The sequence below is a fragment of the Myzus persicae genome, unplaced genomic scaffold, assembly GCF_001856785.1.
Source record: "Myzus persicae strain clone G006 unplaced genomic scaffold, MPER_G0061.0, whole genome shotgun sequence".
Lineage (NCBI taxonomy): Eukaryota > Metazoa > Arthropoda > Insecta > Hemiptera > Aphididae > Myzus > Myzus persicae.
This window is the reverse complement of record NW_019101855.1, coordinates 360590-378680: the sequence shown is the minus strand read 5'-3', so window position 1 is coordinate 378680 and position 18091 is coordinate 360590. Positions and strand designations below refer to the sequence as shown.

The window sequence follows — 18091 nt, the reverse complement described above, 5'->3', positions numbered from 1 at the left end:
ATAAACTGCTCCTCTGCAGAGCGAAGACTTGTTGCACCGAGTGGTTGTACTCTTCACCACTAAGACCATTTACTACGATAGAATGGGTAGCCCCCCTGACATTTGGTTTAGTCACCCTGCCCACAATTAGTACGTATTTTTAAGTTATATTTAAAAAATGTGTGCACCCAAAACCTTATAGGCCACCCCCCTCCACACACCATATTAATTAATCTCTAAAACCCATAACGCCTGCTAATGTATTGACAGGTATGATTTTTATATGAGGTTCGGCTGCATTTATCTACGAATAAAGAAATGTATAGTTGCGAATTTTAGAAAAATTGTTTTTGGGTTGATTGCTACCTAAAATAAAACATAGCTTTTATAGCTTTTACCTACATCTTTGGTTAATCGTAGTTTTTAAATGTTCCAATATCTTAATATTCGTTCATCGGCGGCGGTGGTTAGGAGTTCATTCTTTATATAATTATGTATAATCCGCCAAAATAAGCTGACCGGGGAGTTTATTATTTTGTGGTAGTTTCTTGTAACGTTAATCTGCCTTAAATACGAGAATACGAGATGTGTGTTGCAGTTGCACTGATTGGAAAAGTGCGGATCGATCGCTTGATTTTTATATTGGCGCCTACAAAACGTGACTGCAAAAGCATCAGCAACGAGGTCATAGGCGGAGATCCTTTGAAATATTGAGGGGGGCTCAAATAGTTGGTAGCAAACAAACCTGTGGGGGCTTTGCCCCCACACCCCCAAAACTTTTTTTATATTTAATAACTCATTAAAATAATTAAAAATTCTCATTATTATACCTACTAATTAGAATACTCACAAAAAAGGAAAAATGAATAAAATACAATTGCCATTTTTAACTTAATTGTATTAACCTATTACACTTTTTTTCAAATATATTTAAAATAGTGTCATTTAAAGTAACGATTTAGTTTTATCTTTTTCAATGTATATAATAGCCGGAATAGCTCACTATGATATCAGGCATCAGCCATCAGCCTAGTCATTATCGTTTCTAGTGAAATAACAACAGTAAGAAATGAAATAATATTTTTCCCATCTATTTATAGAACCGTATAATATGTTATTGTATATTATTGTAGCAATGTAGCCAAATAGCCAATACACTCGATTAGTACATAGAATAGATACACCTAGTATGACGTTTATTGTTTAGCACGTTTATGTGTGATACTAGTCTTTATTAATTATTAAATATAGTTTTTGGATCCAAACAAAAACAAATTTACATATAAATTTGATGTAAAATTTTAATTTTTTACAATTTAGGTATTTATTTAATAATAATAATAAATTATCCCTAAAACATTCTGTAATCTGTATAAAAGTATGTTTTTGTTTCTTAAATTTTTGGGGGGGCTTTAACTTCAAATTATTTATTTTGAGGGGGCTAAGTTCCCGTAAGCCGCCCCCTCCCGATTTCCACCTATGAACGAGGTCACATACCAGAACAGTGCTTTGCTTGAGAGTTGAAAAACGTATAAAAAGAAAAATATTAGTGGTGGCCATCGAGAGGCTCGTTGGAAAAATTAGATTTTATTAAATACTATATTGTGGCATCTATTGTATAGTTTTATTGCCATACTTAGGGCTATATTATTATTATTGTTGAGTTACGAGGGTTGAAGTACTTATTTATCTTGTTATGTTTATGTGGTAATCATTTATTAGAATATTGCAGTTGTACACCAATACTTATCCAAATTCCAAAATACCATTGTTTCCATTTGTTCAACAGATCACGTCATATAAAATAGATACACGTATGTTCTACGTGATTACTCATACTTAACAGTTTTTAGGAACCTACTTGGCACAAGATAAATACGATTTTAGTAATTATAATAACATATAATTATAATTGAATACCAAAATTACATCGAATTAAAATCATTTTTTAATTTAAAAGTCATACGGCGATTCAACAATATATAATTATGCGGGTGTTACACGAGAAAAGAATGTGTAAAATAAAAATAATTTATATTATTGTTAATCATAATTATTTCATTCTATCCGTAATAATACAATAAGATGTTTAATATTGACTGACTAATCTGCCGAATCTACTAAGATAGTGTAGCAATTTAAAGTTGTTTTTTATCGATTAAAAAAAATTACTAAGATATTAATTACATACAATAATAGTGATGGCTCTATATTATCAGTAAAAATATTAATTATTGTTATTCACTTATAATATTTTATAGCGACGTTTCAACGATTTGGCTCATTTCCGTTATTGGCCCGAGGGATCGAGGTCCCCACTACACGTCTACACTCAACCCTATTTGCATTTAGTGCAAAAACGAACGATACGTCTAAAGGTGTTCATACTTTACCAGGTGCAATATATTTAAACTAGCTGACGGTGGACATGTTTTATTTATTACACGTTAGAATGCGTATAAACTTGAGTGCTCGGCAAAGTTCAGAGAGATAAATAATTGTCATGTGGTGTAGTGTGGGTACAAGTGTACAACAACTTAAAGTACTGTATTCGATATTATAGTTTTCGTGGGATTAACAACTCTCGTCGTTACTCGTACATATTTATATTTATTATTTTGTTTCGTAAATTTCACGTTCCACGATACGTAGTAATACGATGACTCAATATTTTTAAGAGTTCCTGCCTTGGCTGTTCTTGCAGTTATAATTGATGTTACATTCTTTTTTTGCCGAAATTTTAACTTAATAATGTACAAAAATAAAAACAACACACTATTGTTTTTTTCCTTTAAAATTTAATATCTCCATTGCCCGTGTCTTTATGCCATTCTCCGTTCCTCAGACATATCGGAATACCGTTATCGGAGAATTGGATCAAAGACCAATTCAAAATATTTCACTCAAGGCTCAACTCCACTGTATAAACTCTTCAGAATAAAATTGTGTGAAAAAACGAAAAACAGCCAAATAATACCACGTCTCCTTTATACGATACCATGTTGTTTCTTTTTTTAAATAGATTAATGCACATAAAATACGTTGTTAAAACATTAACATATTATGTTGTACCAATTAAATTATTATATAAAAAATGAAGTGCACGAGCCGGTGCGTGATAACGAAAAATGACTTTAAAAAAAAAAAGAAGTAATTTTCATTTTTACCTACAGTTGTATTTGCGGTGAACCAATGCAAATCGAGTTGACAACTTATAATTTACAAAATAGTAAAGTGGTGTAATACTGCAGTTGGATGTTGAATATGTCATTGTCAGAAACTCGCAACTAAATAACATTAAGTGCACTATTATATTTATGTTATGAAATTCGTTTTGCAAGTAATTTACTCTCACAAAACCGAGTAGGCATGTGTGGTGTAGTTTTATGTCGCAAAAAACAAAATAAATATCGGAACGTTTGCGTACAGAGAACAAGGATTTAAGATAAAAATTGAAAAATTTGAGGCTGGAACTCACAGGCTATGGGTATTGTTTCGTATAATGCCATTCAGGATACGTCTGCTCCTACGTACCTATAATATAAAACACGCGTTGAGTCATTGATTTGATTATACTAGCTGATACATCACGTGTCATAAAAACATAAACATATATTATTATTTTTCTATTTTGTCGTCGGTTGAACAAAAGAAATATTTTCCTCGTTTACAGACGTTGTATTTCACACGGCCTTCTGTTCTAAACGAATAATTTCAGTAGTTATTACCTAACCTGCAGCTGAATTTTATAATATTCGGTAGGTACTCTTATTATAGTATTGTTACATTACCTACTTACCATAATATGACTAGTTAAAAAATGATTTATATTAATAGAAAATGCAAGTATAAGTAGTGAGATTTTTTGGAATACTTGAGTTAACCGTACAATGCTGGTCAATTTATTCACGTTTGATGGATTTTAATTGATCGATCTTTATTAAATAATCCTTTAGTAGGTATGAAAAGTCTGTGTTCATTAAATAATACTTACTGATCATAAATATAAAATATAATAGTTTATTTTTTTAAACAATTATAAAAAAAATGTATCACACAAAACATCGCATTGGCACCGTCTATAATACATACAAAATTACAAAGTATTTTATCACAACTTAACCATAATTAATGGCTAAGTATAGTATGGAATTTAGCTGGTTTCGGGTTTATAGGCATAATTAGGGGAGACTCAGATCCCCCCCCCCAGTTTTATCAGTAGTATCCCAAAGCTTTTTGATCATATTTTAGTTAACCATATTGATTATCAGGGTTTGTACTGCTCATACAATTCTAGACCCCCACAAAAATGTCTATAGTTACGCCTAGGGTCAGGTCGTGACGTACACTACACCTTTTACAATTTATGCCCATCTTTAGGGGCGTCACAGTTTTCGGTCAAAATGTACCTTTCCCTGTTTGGCCAGTGTCACTTTTGACTTTTCATATCATAAATATTTTTTTGCTTATCTTTTTTACGTCTTTAATATTATTGTATTCAATGACTAGGCTTTGCATAGGTATTTCTTGCATAATATTTTTTTTTGTTCTAGTATGAAGATCCTCTTCAGCTTTTCTCTTACAAGCTGCATTACCTATTTGACAATCAATGAAGTTCCTTGTATATGGACCATGGTTTATGTATATTACATTTTCGCTTTCAGAGCAAATTGTATTTGTTCGATTTGTATATAATATAGCACCACACTTACGATCAATGCACTTCCGACGTGTTTTTCCGTCCAATTTTGTATTAGCTTTGTACAATTTATAATTTTCGAAAACTAATAAACACTTTCCCAGATTACTTTCAATAAATTCAGTCGTTATGAATGATTATATTATATAGTTTAATTAATTTTAGTTTTAAAAAATGTCTGTAATTAGGTACGTCTACGAGAACACTTTCATATTGAGTGTTTATTGAGTGCTTCAAACAATGTGTGTATGTGTGTGTTTGTGTCGTGTGTATAGTGTTAAATTGATAACCACGATGACACACACCTAATTGGTTATCCATAATGCCAATAATATAATATATTATTATATATTAGATAGGATGGAACGATAACGTATAGGTAAGACTTTATGCTATACTACTATACTATACTACTATACTCTATTACCTACACAGTCTATAGGATACGTCACTATAACTGATTGGGCCTCTTACATTACATTACATGAAACAACTAACTAACAAGGAATAATACTGGTTAATCTGTATTTCTAAAAAGCCAACAACGAACCAAATTAAACTTGCATTGAAGAATGAAGATTATAAAAATAGTAAAATTTGTATATTTTATTATTTTTTTCACACAGCCGTAGGTAAATAATGTTGATAAAAACACTACTGGCCGAAAAAGGAAAGGTACATTTTGGCCGAAAAGGGGGCCACCCATCTTGGGTTTGGATGGGTTTTTTTTATTCTATTTGAAATTCCATCTATTCATAATTAAATACTATTACTATTACTAACCGATATATGAATACTATATGAATAACCGATACTTATATAATCTTATTTTTATTATGTTCCAGATTATATATCAAAATAGAAATGTATTGAATGAATATTTTATTTAAGTCTGCATAATATAGTAGTTACTACTTAGGTATACAGGCACCTTTAACTATGTACACATTATCAAATATATATAAGTGAAAAACATTCATCAAAAAAATAATGAGCTGTATCCAGAAAAATAAAATATGTGTGAATTTTACCCAAATAATATAAAATGTTAATAAAGCTTCATATAATAAAAAAAAATCCTCCCGTTGATATACTTGTCAAAACTATAGTAATAATATAACTATTTTATAAACTATTATACTACTACCTATACAAAAACATATATTTTGATGTATCGTTTAAATGCAATATAGATTTTTTGCTACTTACTTTCAGTATCAGGGTTAAAATCACACTTCTGTAAATATATACATGCCTTAATGTATTATATTTCTATAGGGTTTGAATTGTTAAATAATACTTAAATATTGATGACTTATTGATAAATTAAGAAGATTAACATAGACATCGAGATCAAGGAGTATGCAACTATGCCAATATATTATTTTCTTTGTATAGGTGGTTGTATAATAGCACATACTACATATAATATGTGTATAATTATTGTACGATATCATTTTTAAAATAACCCATTTTTCTAGAAGTACAAATTCAGATCCTCTATACTCTATAGGTACATCGATTGATGTTTTGAATGTAAATAATTATCTAGCAAGCGTAAAATCGAATTTGAGCAATCAGAAACTTATATTGATACCATAGCGTAGTACAACCAATATATTAAATAGAAAATATTTTTAAAATACAATTAAAATTATAAATTCAACATAATACAAAATCTCAATAATATAAATTGATAAACGAATTTACTTTAATAGTAAATATAAATGTTTAAAAATAAATACATAATTAATTATAATATATAGTAGTTAAATAATACACAGTGATTTGGACTTAAGATAAAAATGGATGTTTATTTACATATTGTTGGATCCACAAGTAACAGGAATTCAACGTAATACACTTGAATATCAAGGACAATTTGTTAACGGATATAAAAAATGATTTGGATTATATATTAAAGTTATAGATAATAAATTATATGGTGTATTGTAAATATTTATTAGATGAAAATTTCAGAAAAATACAAACATGATTTATTATAAGCCTAATTGTATTAATAAATACGTTAGATATTTGATTACTTGAAACATTTTGAGAAATTATATGTTATATAATATAACCAACCATTAAAAATTTAAAGCGTTTACCTTATAACTAACCTAAAAATTTGAAGGAAAGTGTAATTTTTGGAAAACTACTGAAGAAACTATAACCAAAACTTGATGTACAGCCACCGCAGCCACCACAGCCACCACAGCATGGCGCCGAAGAAGCCATTTGAACATACACGAATAAAATCTAAAATTATTTAAAAAAATTAATTTATTATAAGAACATTAATAGTATAATTTTTTTTTTGATATTGAAATACAGAGGTGCTAAGCTCTTCTATAGTTCTATGTAGTTGGTTGGTAGGTGTCGAGAGTAACTCGTCATTTAGTTGGTCACTACAATGAACTACAATTTGATTCAATTTAATAATTTGATGAATCATTGCATACACTCACGGTTATCTACTCGGAGTGGAATGTAGATACGATAAATGGTTCTGAGAAAAAAAACGCTCAATCGGACTATATTTCTAAAGATATTTTAGAAAATTATATTACTGTGAGTAATTTATTTTTTTCATTAGTAATACTGCAAGTTTTTGTTTGAATCAGTTTATGTTGAAAACAAATATTCATGCCGGATGCCTATTCCTAACCAGTAGTGGACCAAATTTTGTGCCTCAAAGTCTTATTGTATATTTCATTATTGGTATCTATATTATATGGCGATTGACGATCTTACCGCATTCACTAGGCATGTCATAAGCACATCATAAGGACCATACACAACGTTGACTAATTCCGATCGTTCAGAACGACTACATAAACTAGTGATAAGTATATTGATATAATGGTCAGGAACTAAGTAATCACGACCATGTCCGCAGAAAGTAATGTGCTAATATTGTGTGAAAAGAAACTTCAAATTTTTTATTTGTTTTATTTACTGTTCTAACGTTTGAAAATTCATATTCATAACTTTTAATAATTAAATCAAACAAAAAAATATAAAAATCTGATATTCAAATATTTAACATAATCGTAGCTAAAAATAAAAATAATCGATCAAGTAAAATCTTATCAAATCTATTATCATAGTTCGGGTTCGTTATGTCGAGCTCAACCAGGCTCTTGATCAAAATGGTTTTATTTTTCAGCAACAGCCGCCACCACCACAGCAACCACAGCCACATCCACATCCACAACTACAACAGCCGCACCCGCACCCGCACCCGCATGGTGCCGACATTGATGTTTGGACGTACATCAGTAATATCTAAAACGATAAATATTTGTACATATACGAGTAACGATTTTGAACGAAGACTGTCTGTCAGCCTGTATTTTCTAAGTGATATTTTATTAAATATTTATATTCTTTATTAGTTATTTATTGTTCTATTAGTTAGTTGATTGAACTAATTTATGTCAAACACAAATATTTTTTTTGTGGGTATAATTAAAGATAACAACTCTGAGTTGACCTTAAGCTACATAAAAATATTGTACCAAAACTAAGAGTTTAGAGCAATTAATCCAAAACTAGCGTATCTAAAAACATAGGCCCAAAGGTTTAATATTGTATTTTTTAACGTATATGCTTCATCAGAGGACAAAACACAACAAGAAAAAGAAGATTTTTTGCCGAGATAGAACTACTACAAGAAGAGATAAATATTAGCAAAATAAACATTGTACTAGGAGATATGAAAGCCAAAATAGGAAAATAGACCAACTGTAGTTGGTATTCACAGTTTACACTGCATAGTAAAAATGGAACAAAAGATGTAGAGTTGGCCTTAAGTAAAGATCTAAGAGTTAAAAGTACAGTGTTCCCGCATAAGGACATACATAAATTAACGTGGATTTTGGCAGACGGTAGACACATAAATCAAATAGATCACCTTGGTTAGCTACCAAAAACATACCGGGAAAACTAACTATGACTTGGTCTAATTTCTAGTAGTAAACAACCTGAGGGTCAAGCTAAAAGGAAATGAGTAGGAAAACAGGACAAATAATTGCCAGATATGATATAGATATACAGCTCAAAGAAATGAAGAAAATGAAGAGAATTTCAATAAAATATGCAGGAAATAATACGAGAATATGGCATAAGTAGGTACTCTCAAATCCCAAAATGATAAATAACTAATGGAAAGTACGCCAAGAAGATCTGGATAAAAGTAAATAGCAATAGAAAGATGGCTAAGTGGTGCTCAAAATTTATTTTTAAAAAGAAAGAATCTTTAAAGTAAAAAAAAACTCATAAAATTTAAGATGCAAAAAAAGAAAGCGTGTACAAAATATTATAAAAGAAACAGATCTTGCAAATAGGACAAGGCGGGTAGCACATACCACAAAGTGAAAAGACTTAGAGGTGGATACAAAAGGCAAGAAAAAATTATGAAAATTGATGATGAATAATGAAGACCCAACAAGAAATAATGAAGACATGGGCAAGTATTCCAAAAAAACTTCTTTGGGAGGAATCGGTAGGTACATTAACATATGAATACATCGAACCCAAGGACGATCCCTGCTCAGCCACATCAAAGAAGGAAATTGTACAACAAATTAAAAAAACCACTAGTCACCTAAGGAAGACGAACTTCAACGAGAAATATTAAACCATTCATGATAGAGAGTACCCACTATTATTAAATAAATATGAGAAAAGAAAACTTAACTGGTGAATTCGGGAATAACATATGTATACACGATTCATAAAAAATCGGAAGCAAGTCTACATAACTATAATGGAATAGTGCTGCTAGAAACAACATATAAAAGTTTCTCATATTGCAACCTAGATAGAATCAATCCACAGGAAGGTGTAGTGCAGAGGTCTATAAACGCGGATTCAAGCACAGTAGGTCAACAAAGAACCAAATCTTTATAATCATCAAACAGTTATTTCAAAAGAGTTTCAAATACAATAATTACAAACTCCATATAATTTTTGTAGGATTTCAAAAGGCGTATGAAAGCATAGATTAAACTAGCATAAGCAAGATATTAAAACATTTTCAATTCCTAGGGGAAATGGGATATCTAATTGCATCAAGTATAAAACATACACAAGTCAAAGTCTAAGTTTGAATCGCAACATCAAGGATGGTGAAGATAAGAACCGGACTTAGGCCTAGACATCATTTATTTTTAATTTAATTTTGAAGAAAATGATCCGAGAAATTAAGTTTGGAAGAGATGAAAAAACAGTCATGGATAGAACCTGCTTCAGTTGATAGTTTGCTCTCCTGTGTGAATCGGGACGATATAGTTTTGCTAGGAGCAGAGGAACAAAAAGTGTTTAACTTATGTGGCGGCTTGAGAGAAACTGCAAACAAGGGGAGGGGGGCTACATCCCAACACAGAGAAAACACAATATATTATGAAAGATATTAGGGAACTATATTTAACTCTTTTAAATGAGACCATAACCGTGAGTCAGTACGAGTTCAAAAAAGTAAAAATGTCAAATACTTAAGCATAATAGTAACACTAAAAAATGAATGTCATAATATGGGATTTTAATAAAGAAATAAAATGGGAAATAATACATGTAAATAATGCATTAGGATAGGAGCCTACTGAGCCCCAGAACCCTCTCAAAATCACTCTCTGATCACAATGTTGGACATTAAGAAAAACAGAGGAACACAGACTGTACGTGTTCGATAAGAATTTGCTATTAAAAACATATGGACCTATTTATTATCAAGGCATGGAGGAAGAAACACAATCAATGATGGATATATTCAAAAGATTAATTATTGTGAATGAGATTAAACGCTATAAGATGAAATAGGCATTCCTCGAGTGTAGTAACAGAATTTCATGTTAAAAATTGTGCTCTAAGGAAGTTTAAAAGGCAAAGAGCCACTTGGTAAGTTGATGCCGTGTTATCAATAAAAAATTCCTAAATGTCAGAAGAGAAAATTGTGTAGACCAGACCAGGACTGAAAGGAAGAAGCAGGGAATGAAAAAGGATGGAAGAGGATTTGTAAAATGGCAGTTATGTTCTTAAAATACTAAAAAACAACTGATAAGTCAAAAAGAGTAAATAATATTATTTTGTTTTATTTATAACTTGTATCTAATTTAAAAATAGGCTAATAAAAAATAGCCATCGATGTTGAAGTCTTAACAGGTAGTACAAAATAATAATAATAATTTTTATTGAAATATTATTTCACATACCTGCCTAATATTACCTGCTATTATAGAGTTATTAAATTATAAGGTTACGCCAATGAACCGTAAAAAGGTGTGAATAAGTTAGTAGTATAAAGCTTAAAATATTAATGTAAATATGTTGAATATTGCATTGAATATAGCAAATAATAATAAACGCAAGTGTGAAGTTTCGACCCTACAAATAACGTGATTTGAATTACAACAAAATAACTGAAATCGTTATTTTTCCTTTACGTATCAAATTTCGACTAAAATGTTATACATAATCAAATAGAATTCGAAGTTCTTGATTTTTTTCGACACCATTTTAACTCCAAATTCGTTTAAAACATTTTGTCTATATATATTTTCGGTATTTTCAGCCTTGAAAAACACTAATATGGGATCTTGCATCACATTTTCAAGTATTTTTACTTTGCACAAAATTGTTTATCAACAGGTCTTATAAAAAAACTAAAACAATCCAATCATTTCAAATGCAAGACATACATGCAACTATAGTCACATAGGTGAGTTTTACTGATTCAGGTTAAAGATCATAAATCTCAAAGAAATTTTTTTCCCTACAGATTATTGTCTTTATTGATAGGTATTATTATCTGGATTGGAAAATCTTGACACCAATAAGTTATAATTGGTCAACAAACATCATAAAATTATGGATACTAAAATAAAGTATAAATTAATATGAATGTTTTCGAAAATATAAAAGTATAAAATGAAAAGTAGGTACCTAATTCAGTGATACACACTATTCTCAAATCAATTTTCGTTTATGCTAAACAGTTTAACTAGCGGAAGATAGACAGAGAAAAGAACAAACAAAATAGATAGATGACAATTTAAAGTACTGGCTCAAACGATCAAATATTAGTGTGCGATTGTTGCAGTGCAAGTGATACGACTGGTGTAACACTGTGTAATGAGCAGGAATATTAAAATCAACCGTGCATAGGTACATAATGACAAAAAATCTAATATCGATGTAAGTAGTATATGGAATATTACGCGTTCAATAATTTTTTTTTTATAACGTGAAAATTTGGAATGTATAATATTGTTCTGCGTCTCCCATTCCGTGAGATTTTTAAGTCATCGTGAATTATATTCGAAACACTAATATTCCTAATATGGTTACCGAATGGAACGGCCTACAAATCCGAAGACGCTATTGGGTCATTATCCGCACCGATAACGCCACAGCGTTTTATCGCTCCGATCGTTCATTGTCAAACACGGAACAAGACCGGCGGCGGCGTCGAGCATTAACATTTTCGATTCCTCTGGGAGACCGCATCGACTGCGAATATGCCGGCGAGGGTCTCCGACAAGCCTCCGACACTGTGCGTGACGTATGAGAATAATTCATGAGCCTTTAATTATTTTTTTCCATTAAACAAGCCATTTTATTATTATTTAATTTTTTTCACACGCCACGCACGTAGTGTTATTTGTAATAATATAATTTATAGACGATACGCGTGAGCAGCAATGACCTATGGTCGCCGGCGGATTTATTAAATGCCCACTATATACTGTTACAGTGACTATTATACCTTTCACAATTTATTTTTTTGTTTCCATTTCGTTCATTTTTTTTTTTTTTTTGGCATATTTCGTTCTTAAGATGTTTAAGAAATATTGAATCTCGAATAAAAACAATGATATGGTATCTATCCGAGGGTCTCAGATAAAGGTTCAGACTGAGATTGCAAGGCTAGGTTTCCTGCTTTTAGTTTTCGGAATGAGATTCAAGATACTCCGAGAACATTATAATTTCTCAATTGCTGTCCTTATTGAATGTTTATGGTTATATTTTAAAGGACTATAGAAAGGCTTCAACAAAAAAACTGTATGCTAAACTAATATCCTGAAGTAGAGGTGAGTGTTTAATTTGTAAAGTTATGTATTATATATAATTATATTAATTATATTTTACCATATGGGCAACAAGTCTTCCATAATCTTAATTTTGTTATTATTGTTACTAATCAATAATTATAATATTATTTTTAATACACATTTTCATCTTTTTTTTATTTTACCCATTTATGTTACCAGAAGCATATTAAGGGCCGAACCCCTTGACTCCTCTACACTTTGAAAGTGCATCTTGGTAAGACGCCCGGCAATATAACGCCCTTATAATTCCATTTACGAGATTCTATGCCTCTCTCCAATCACAAAAAAAATTTAAATTAAAATCAAACAAAACGGATTTCTAGCAGCGGCAAACGGCGACGACTCACCCACACGCACGCACACAAACAGACCAGAACACTCCCCTATATATATACTATATGTGTATGTGTGTGTATGTGTTGTTTTCGTACACTGCAGAACTTACCAGGGCCACGGCGACCAGCGTCCACTTCCGCATATTGGTGGGGCTGACGTGTCGGTCCATTATGTCACTTCCGTCGACCACGGTTACGGGCACATAAGTTTTCGATATGTGCACAAACAGTAATACAGGTGGTGCGCCCGACGACCTTGAGCCACCGGATACGGATAATGTCCCGGAGCGTATGCACGCGCTCGTTTTATACCCGCGAGAGGTGGGCTTACGGCACGTGCATCGACGCAATATGGTCTCGTCAATAATACCAATGCCAATATTGACAATCATCATGGCGGGCTGTCGAAATCGTCGTGGATTCGGGTCGCAAGTGTCACGTCACTATCGGTCCGGGGGATCGACTTTGGGTGTGTGTGTGTGTGTGTGTGTGTGCGTGTGTAGGTGGGTGGATGGGTGGGTGGGTGGGTAGGTAGGCCCCCGACCGGTGTTCAAATCCCCGACTTAAAACATCGGACCGAAACGTCCGTCCGACTTCGACAAATCCGCTGCAACGGCGATCGCATACGACAAACAATAAATTATACTGTCATCGTCATCATCGTATGAAGTCGTCAATTGCGAATTAATATTCCACACGTAGAATTTTAATTTTCAATAATTTCGAAACATTGAAATCTTCGGCGAATTCGAAATATTCGAATCGCATCATAATAAAGGTATTTTTTTCGCGTAAACGTGTATATTATAATCGGTTAAAGGTACCGCCACAACGCATTTCAATAAATAGAGTATATTATATTTTTTTGTTGGGAAAAATTAATCAAATTTTTATTTTATGTGAAATCGTCTACAGTATAATATGTTATTTAATAATGTTTTATACCTAAATGATATCGAATAAAATCGAAATTATGTTCCACAAATAATCACTATTGTGGAGTATTATAGTACGAAGATCACGATGTCGCACAAGCCGTCACACAAATAAAAAAATCATACTGATTTAAATCCCATGTAAGTGCTTAATAACTGTAGAACATTTGCATATAGTTATGACAGTACTACTGCAGTAAACGCATATACTGTGCATCATAAAAAAATAATAATAATTATATGCAATACATGACAGCAACTTATATCAAAGTGAAATTAATTGTTATCATACATCTATGTTTTATGTTAATTCTTAATCGGCTCCTAGACCAATCAAGTAGTTAACCACTCCAATTTGTCATGGCAAATGTTTAACCTCTGGATTAAGACAATGGCTATATTTGAACACTATTTGTTTGTTTTTCCGTGGAGCATATCCAAGTTGGTTGACCCCTGTTATTTTTATTAAAATGTTTTGTTTATTTAAGCTTTATTTTTTAAAAGAATAAACATTATTGCAAGCTAATTTAAATACAAGGATAGAAAACAAAAAGGTTATTCCAATTGCTATGAGTTTTTAGAACAATTTATTTATCGTCATTTGATAATTTGTGTTGTACACTTATGATTTCGGTTGTCAGGAAAAAATAATTCTAACTTAATATTCAAACGTAAACAAAAGTTTTTTTTTAAATTAAATTAAATTCTAATTAAATTTTTATCATTTTAAAACACATATGAGTAGTAGGTTGACATTGGAAATCGTCTAAATATTTTAAAACCGGAAATTAATAAAACCCTTACGTAAGTATAGTGAGTATATCTAATTGTTTTCTGAAGTCCTGAAGACGAAAAGATCACAAAAAGTTACAATAGTACACGTAATATTGAAAAATTAGATTTTACTAGGTTGTTAAAATAATATATAACTTTATTTCCGTCCTCCCTACTGCCCTATCGATTTATTGAGGTGGCTACCACCTAATTATAAATAAATATTACTAACCTAAATTTACGGTGGAGGACAATTTACTTAAATTAAATTTGTTTTCATTAAAAAATATATTATGCTATGTACTTACAAATAATGTGCATAATATTCCATCGACATAATAATCATAATAATCATAATAGTCATTGACAATTTTAAATATTTCGAAATACTTATATAAGATATTGGTGCAAATAATATTTTTTTTTACATATTTGCCAATAACAGGCACTAACAGGTATATATTGTATTAGATTAGCACTTGGCGCTTAAGTCATATAACAATTATTTCTAGCTATTGACCTATTAATGCATTAATGGCCTATACTATGATACATCAATATTTAATAAATTAAAAACATTGTATTGAGTATATTTTGTTCTAATATTTTTATAAAATGGAGATAATATACAATTATAGACACAATAATTAAGAGACAAATCCATAATTCTTCTTGTATAGGTTAGTATGTTCTTACTTTTCTGTGTAAACTACATTTAACTAGAAATTACTACTCTGGTAAGAATATGATCGAATAGAGATTTCGGTTTTGAGTACCTATTGTTATCAATAGTTCTTTTTTATCATGACGAGTGATTAAAATGCTTCATAATACATTTATCTGACGATGTTTACGTTAGGTCCAATGTGTTATTGTTGATACTATTGTTATAGTATAACTACCGTAATCAGTGCTTTGAAATGTTCGTTTCGTACGAGATAATCATTAAAATAATAACTATAAATGATTTAAATGCAATGAAGAATCCAACTTAAATGTTTGTTCTTTTCGTTCACTTTAACCGTGCACAACATAAAATATCATCCTGGTGTGAGTATGCCTAAATAAATACACGTACTTCGATCCGATTTTGGTATTTGCTGTTAAATAATAAATTGATCTTTCAAATTATTGACGAACGATAAACGCAAAACATTAGTCACGCATTTGTTCTCCACCTGCGCAATCAGTACTTTAAATAAACATGTCCGATTGAAACTAACACTTGTCAATCCTTTGCGATAACGGTAAAAATTCATAAAACAAAAAACCTGTGGGCTCGGGGATACACAACATATTTTTCCGATCACAAACAACGAATATATACAGGTACTGCAAGCAGAGGGTACCACCATTGCATGATATACAAACAAAATTAAATATTTAAAAACAACGTTTTATTTGTACTTATAATGGAAACTAAAACTACGCAATCGTTGACTTTTGTTGGCGGCCTTATAATTTTCAAGGGCAAATTTTCCTACACAAAAAACCGATTTTAACGTGTAAATAATTCTATAATAATTCATAGTGTTACATTATTCTTTGACATGCATCTGACCATAATCGACATTCGAGCAATACACGATCAGCGTGTTGATGTTCGAGTTAAAATAATATGATATTACATAAGTAAAACTAAAATGCTGCACGGGCATTTGACTTGAGGAACTTTAAATATTTTCTAAAACGAGAACGTCTTCTTTATAAACGCTTAACGATGTTCGATTTTTTCAACATGTATTCACTAGTCATCTCGTATTTTTAAACTATGAATACCAAATAATAATACGATCGTCGAGTTTCTAACACTGTAAGGCAAAAGTTAATTTCCAGCAGAAATAATCGTCTTCTTTCAAAATCCGTAAACGACTTGGTTTATGTAACATTATCGTGTGTCTTGTCCCTATAGGTATTAAAAATTATAAACTCGATGTATTTTTCGTTATGAAACGCGTTCGTCATAATATCTCAATCACAATTACATTTGTTGAGATCTTTGCTAATTTATAACAGTAGGTACCCGCTTTGGAACTTGAATACTTTTGTGGATTAAGAATACAATAGTTTGGTGCTCTCTCCTAGGATTTTGAGAGTACATTTTTTTTTAATTTTCCTTAAGCTGTTGTCAGTCTTCCGTTGAAAAACTTATGAAAAACAATGAAAATGTATTTGAAAAATGTAACGACGCACGAAAACAAAAATAATAATATTTTTTCAAATGTATTATGAAAATCGATATAAAAATCGATGGTACCAAAAAATAACGCAATAAATTGATTTTAAGTATTCTCCATTTACAGTATACCTACACCAATATTGCCCTCGAAAACAATTGGAGGCTATTTGAGTGAAAAAAGTTCAATTAGGAAGGCAGTTCGTGTGCACTGTTTTGGACATAGTCGATGGATTCGGACAAACTCAGCTTAACAGCAATCATTATTGATGTTAAGATGTTTACAGAAAATTGTTTTTATTTTAGGATGGTTCCATTGATTTTAACGCCACAATGCTGGAACATCTGTGCAAAATGTCGTTCATACCATTTTCGAATTTTCAATGATGAGTAACTATATCACCGCAACTACATCAACCTAGAAATTTGTGATCTAATAATATCATATACTTAGTGATACACTCTTTATCTCGTGTATGGACTGGTGGGAGCTGGGAGGTGCGCAGTGTCGGATGTGCTTAAAAACTATAATTTAATAGTATGTCGTGGGTTGGGTTTGGTTAATAAAGTCGCCTCTAGACCTCACCCAACCTTTTTTAATGGTTTCAAACATGCCATTAACAGATAGTGTACACACACATAATAATCTACACTGGTATTATATGACCAGTGAAAATTATATCATTACTAAATAAATATTTTTGTTTCGTTTTAACGATATTGGACAAGTGTAAAAATGTAGTAATAATAAACGAAAATCTTATCAAACGCGTAGAGACTGGTATTAAATGCGAGCACATATGAGCATATATTTAATTAACCTTTTATGTGCATCAAAACAAAGTTTATCGGAGAAATAATAATACGCGATAATCCGACGTTAAATCGCATTAAAAATTCTTTGATCCCTTGGTCTGATCGCTCGCGTAAAACCATAAAAGTTTTGAGTACACATTTCCGGAAAATGTTTACGAATAGTTCGCACAGCGATTTATCGTTTACGTCATCAAACAATATCGAAACTCGTCATGAAAATAGTGAGTGACGCATAGTCCTGTGCATCATATTTTATAGTG

General features: G+C 31.2%; 1 protein-coding gene across 2 annotated transcripts; it reads right to left on the bottom strand.

Moving 5' to 3' along the window:
- Nucleotides 1–6362: 6362 nt before the first annotated feature.
- LOC111030599 lies at nt 6363–13564 on the bottom strand. Of its 2 annotated transcripts, XR_002604119.1 has the most exons (3): nt 13241–13564; nt 7436–7969; nt 6649–6940 (listed from the first exon to the last, which is right to left on the bottom strand). XR_002604119.1 is itself a non-coding variant. In XM_022310169.1 (2 exons), exons 1-2 carry the CDS (start codon nt 13523–13525, stop codon nt 6797–6799), a joined length of 429 nt encoding a protein of 142 aa, XP_022165861.1. In that variant the 5' UTR covers nt 13526–13564; the 3' UTR covers nt 6363–6796. The 2 variants fall into 2 exon arrangements, 1 of the variants encoding a protein (XP_022165861.1); XM_022310169.1 differs by lacking the exon at nt 7436–7969 and having other exon boundaries at nt 6363–6940.
- Between the last annotated feature and the right edge of the window lie 4527 nt (nt 13565–18091).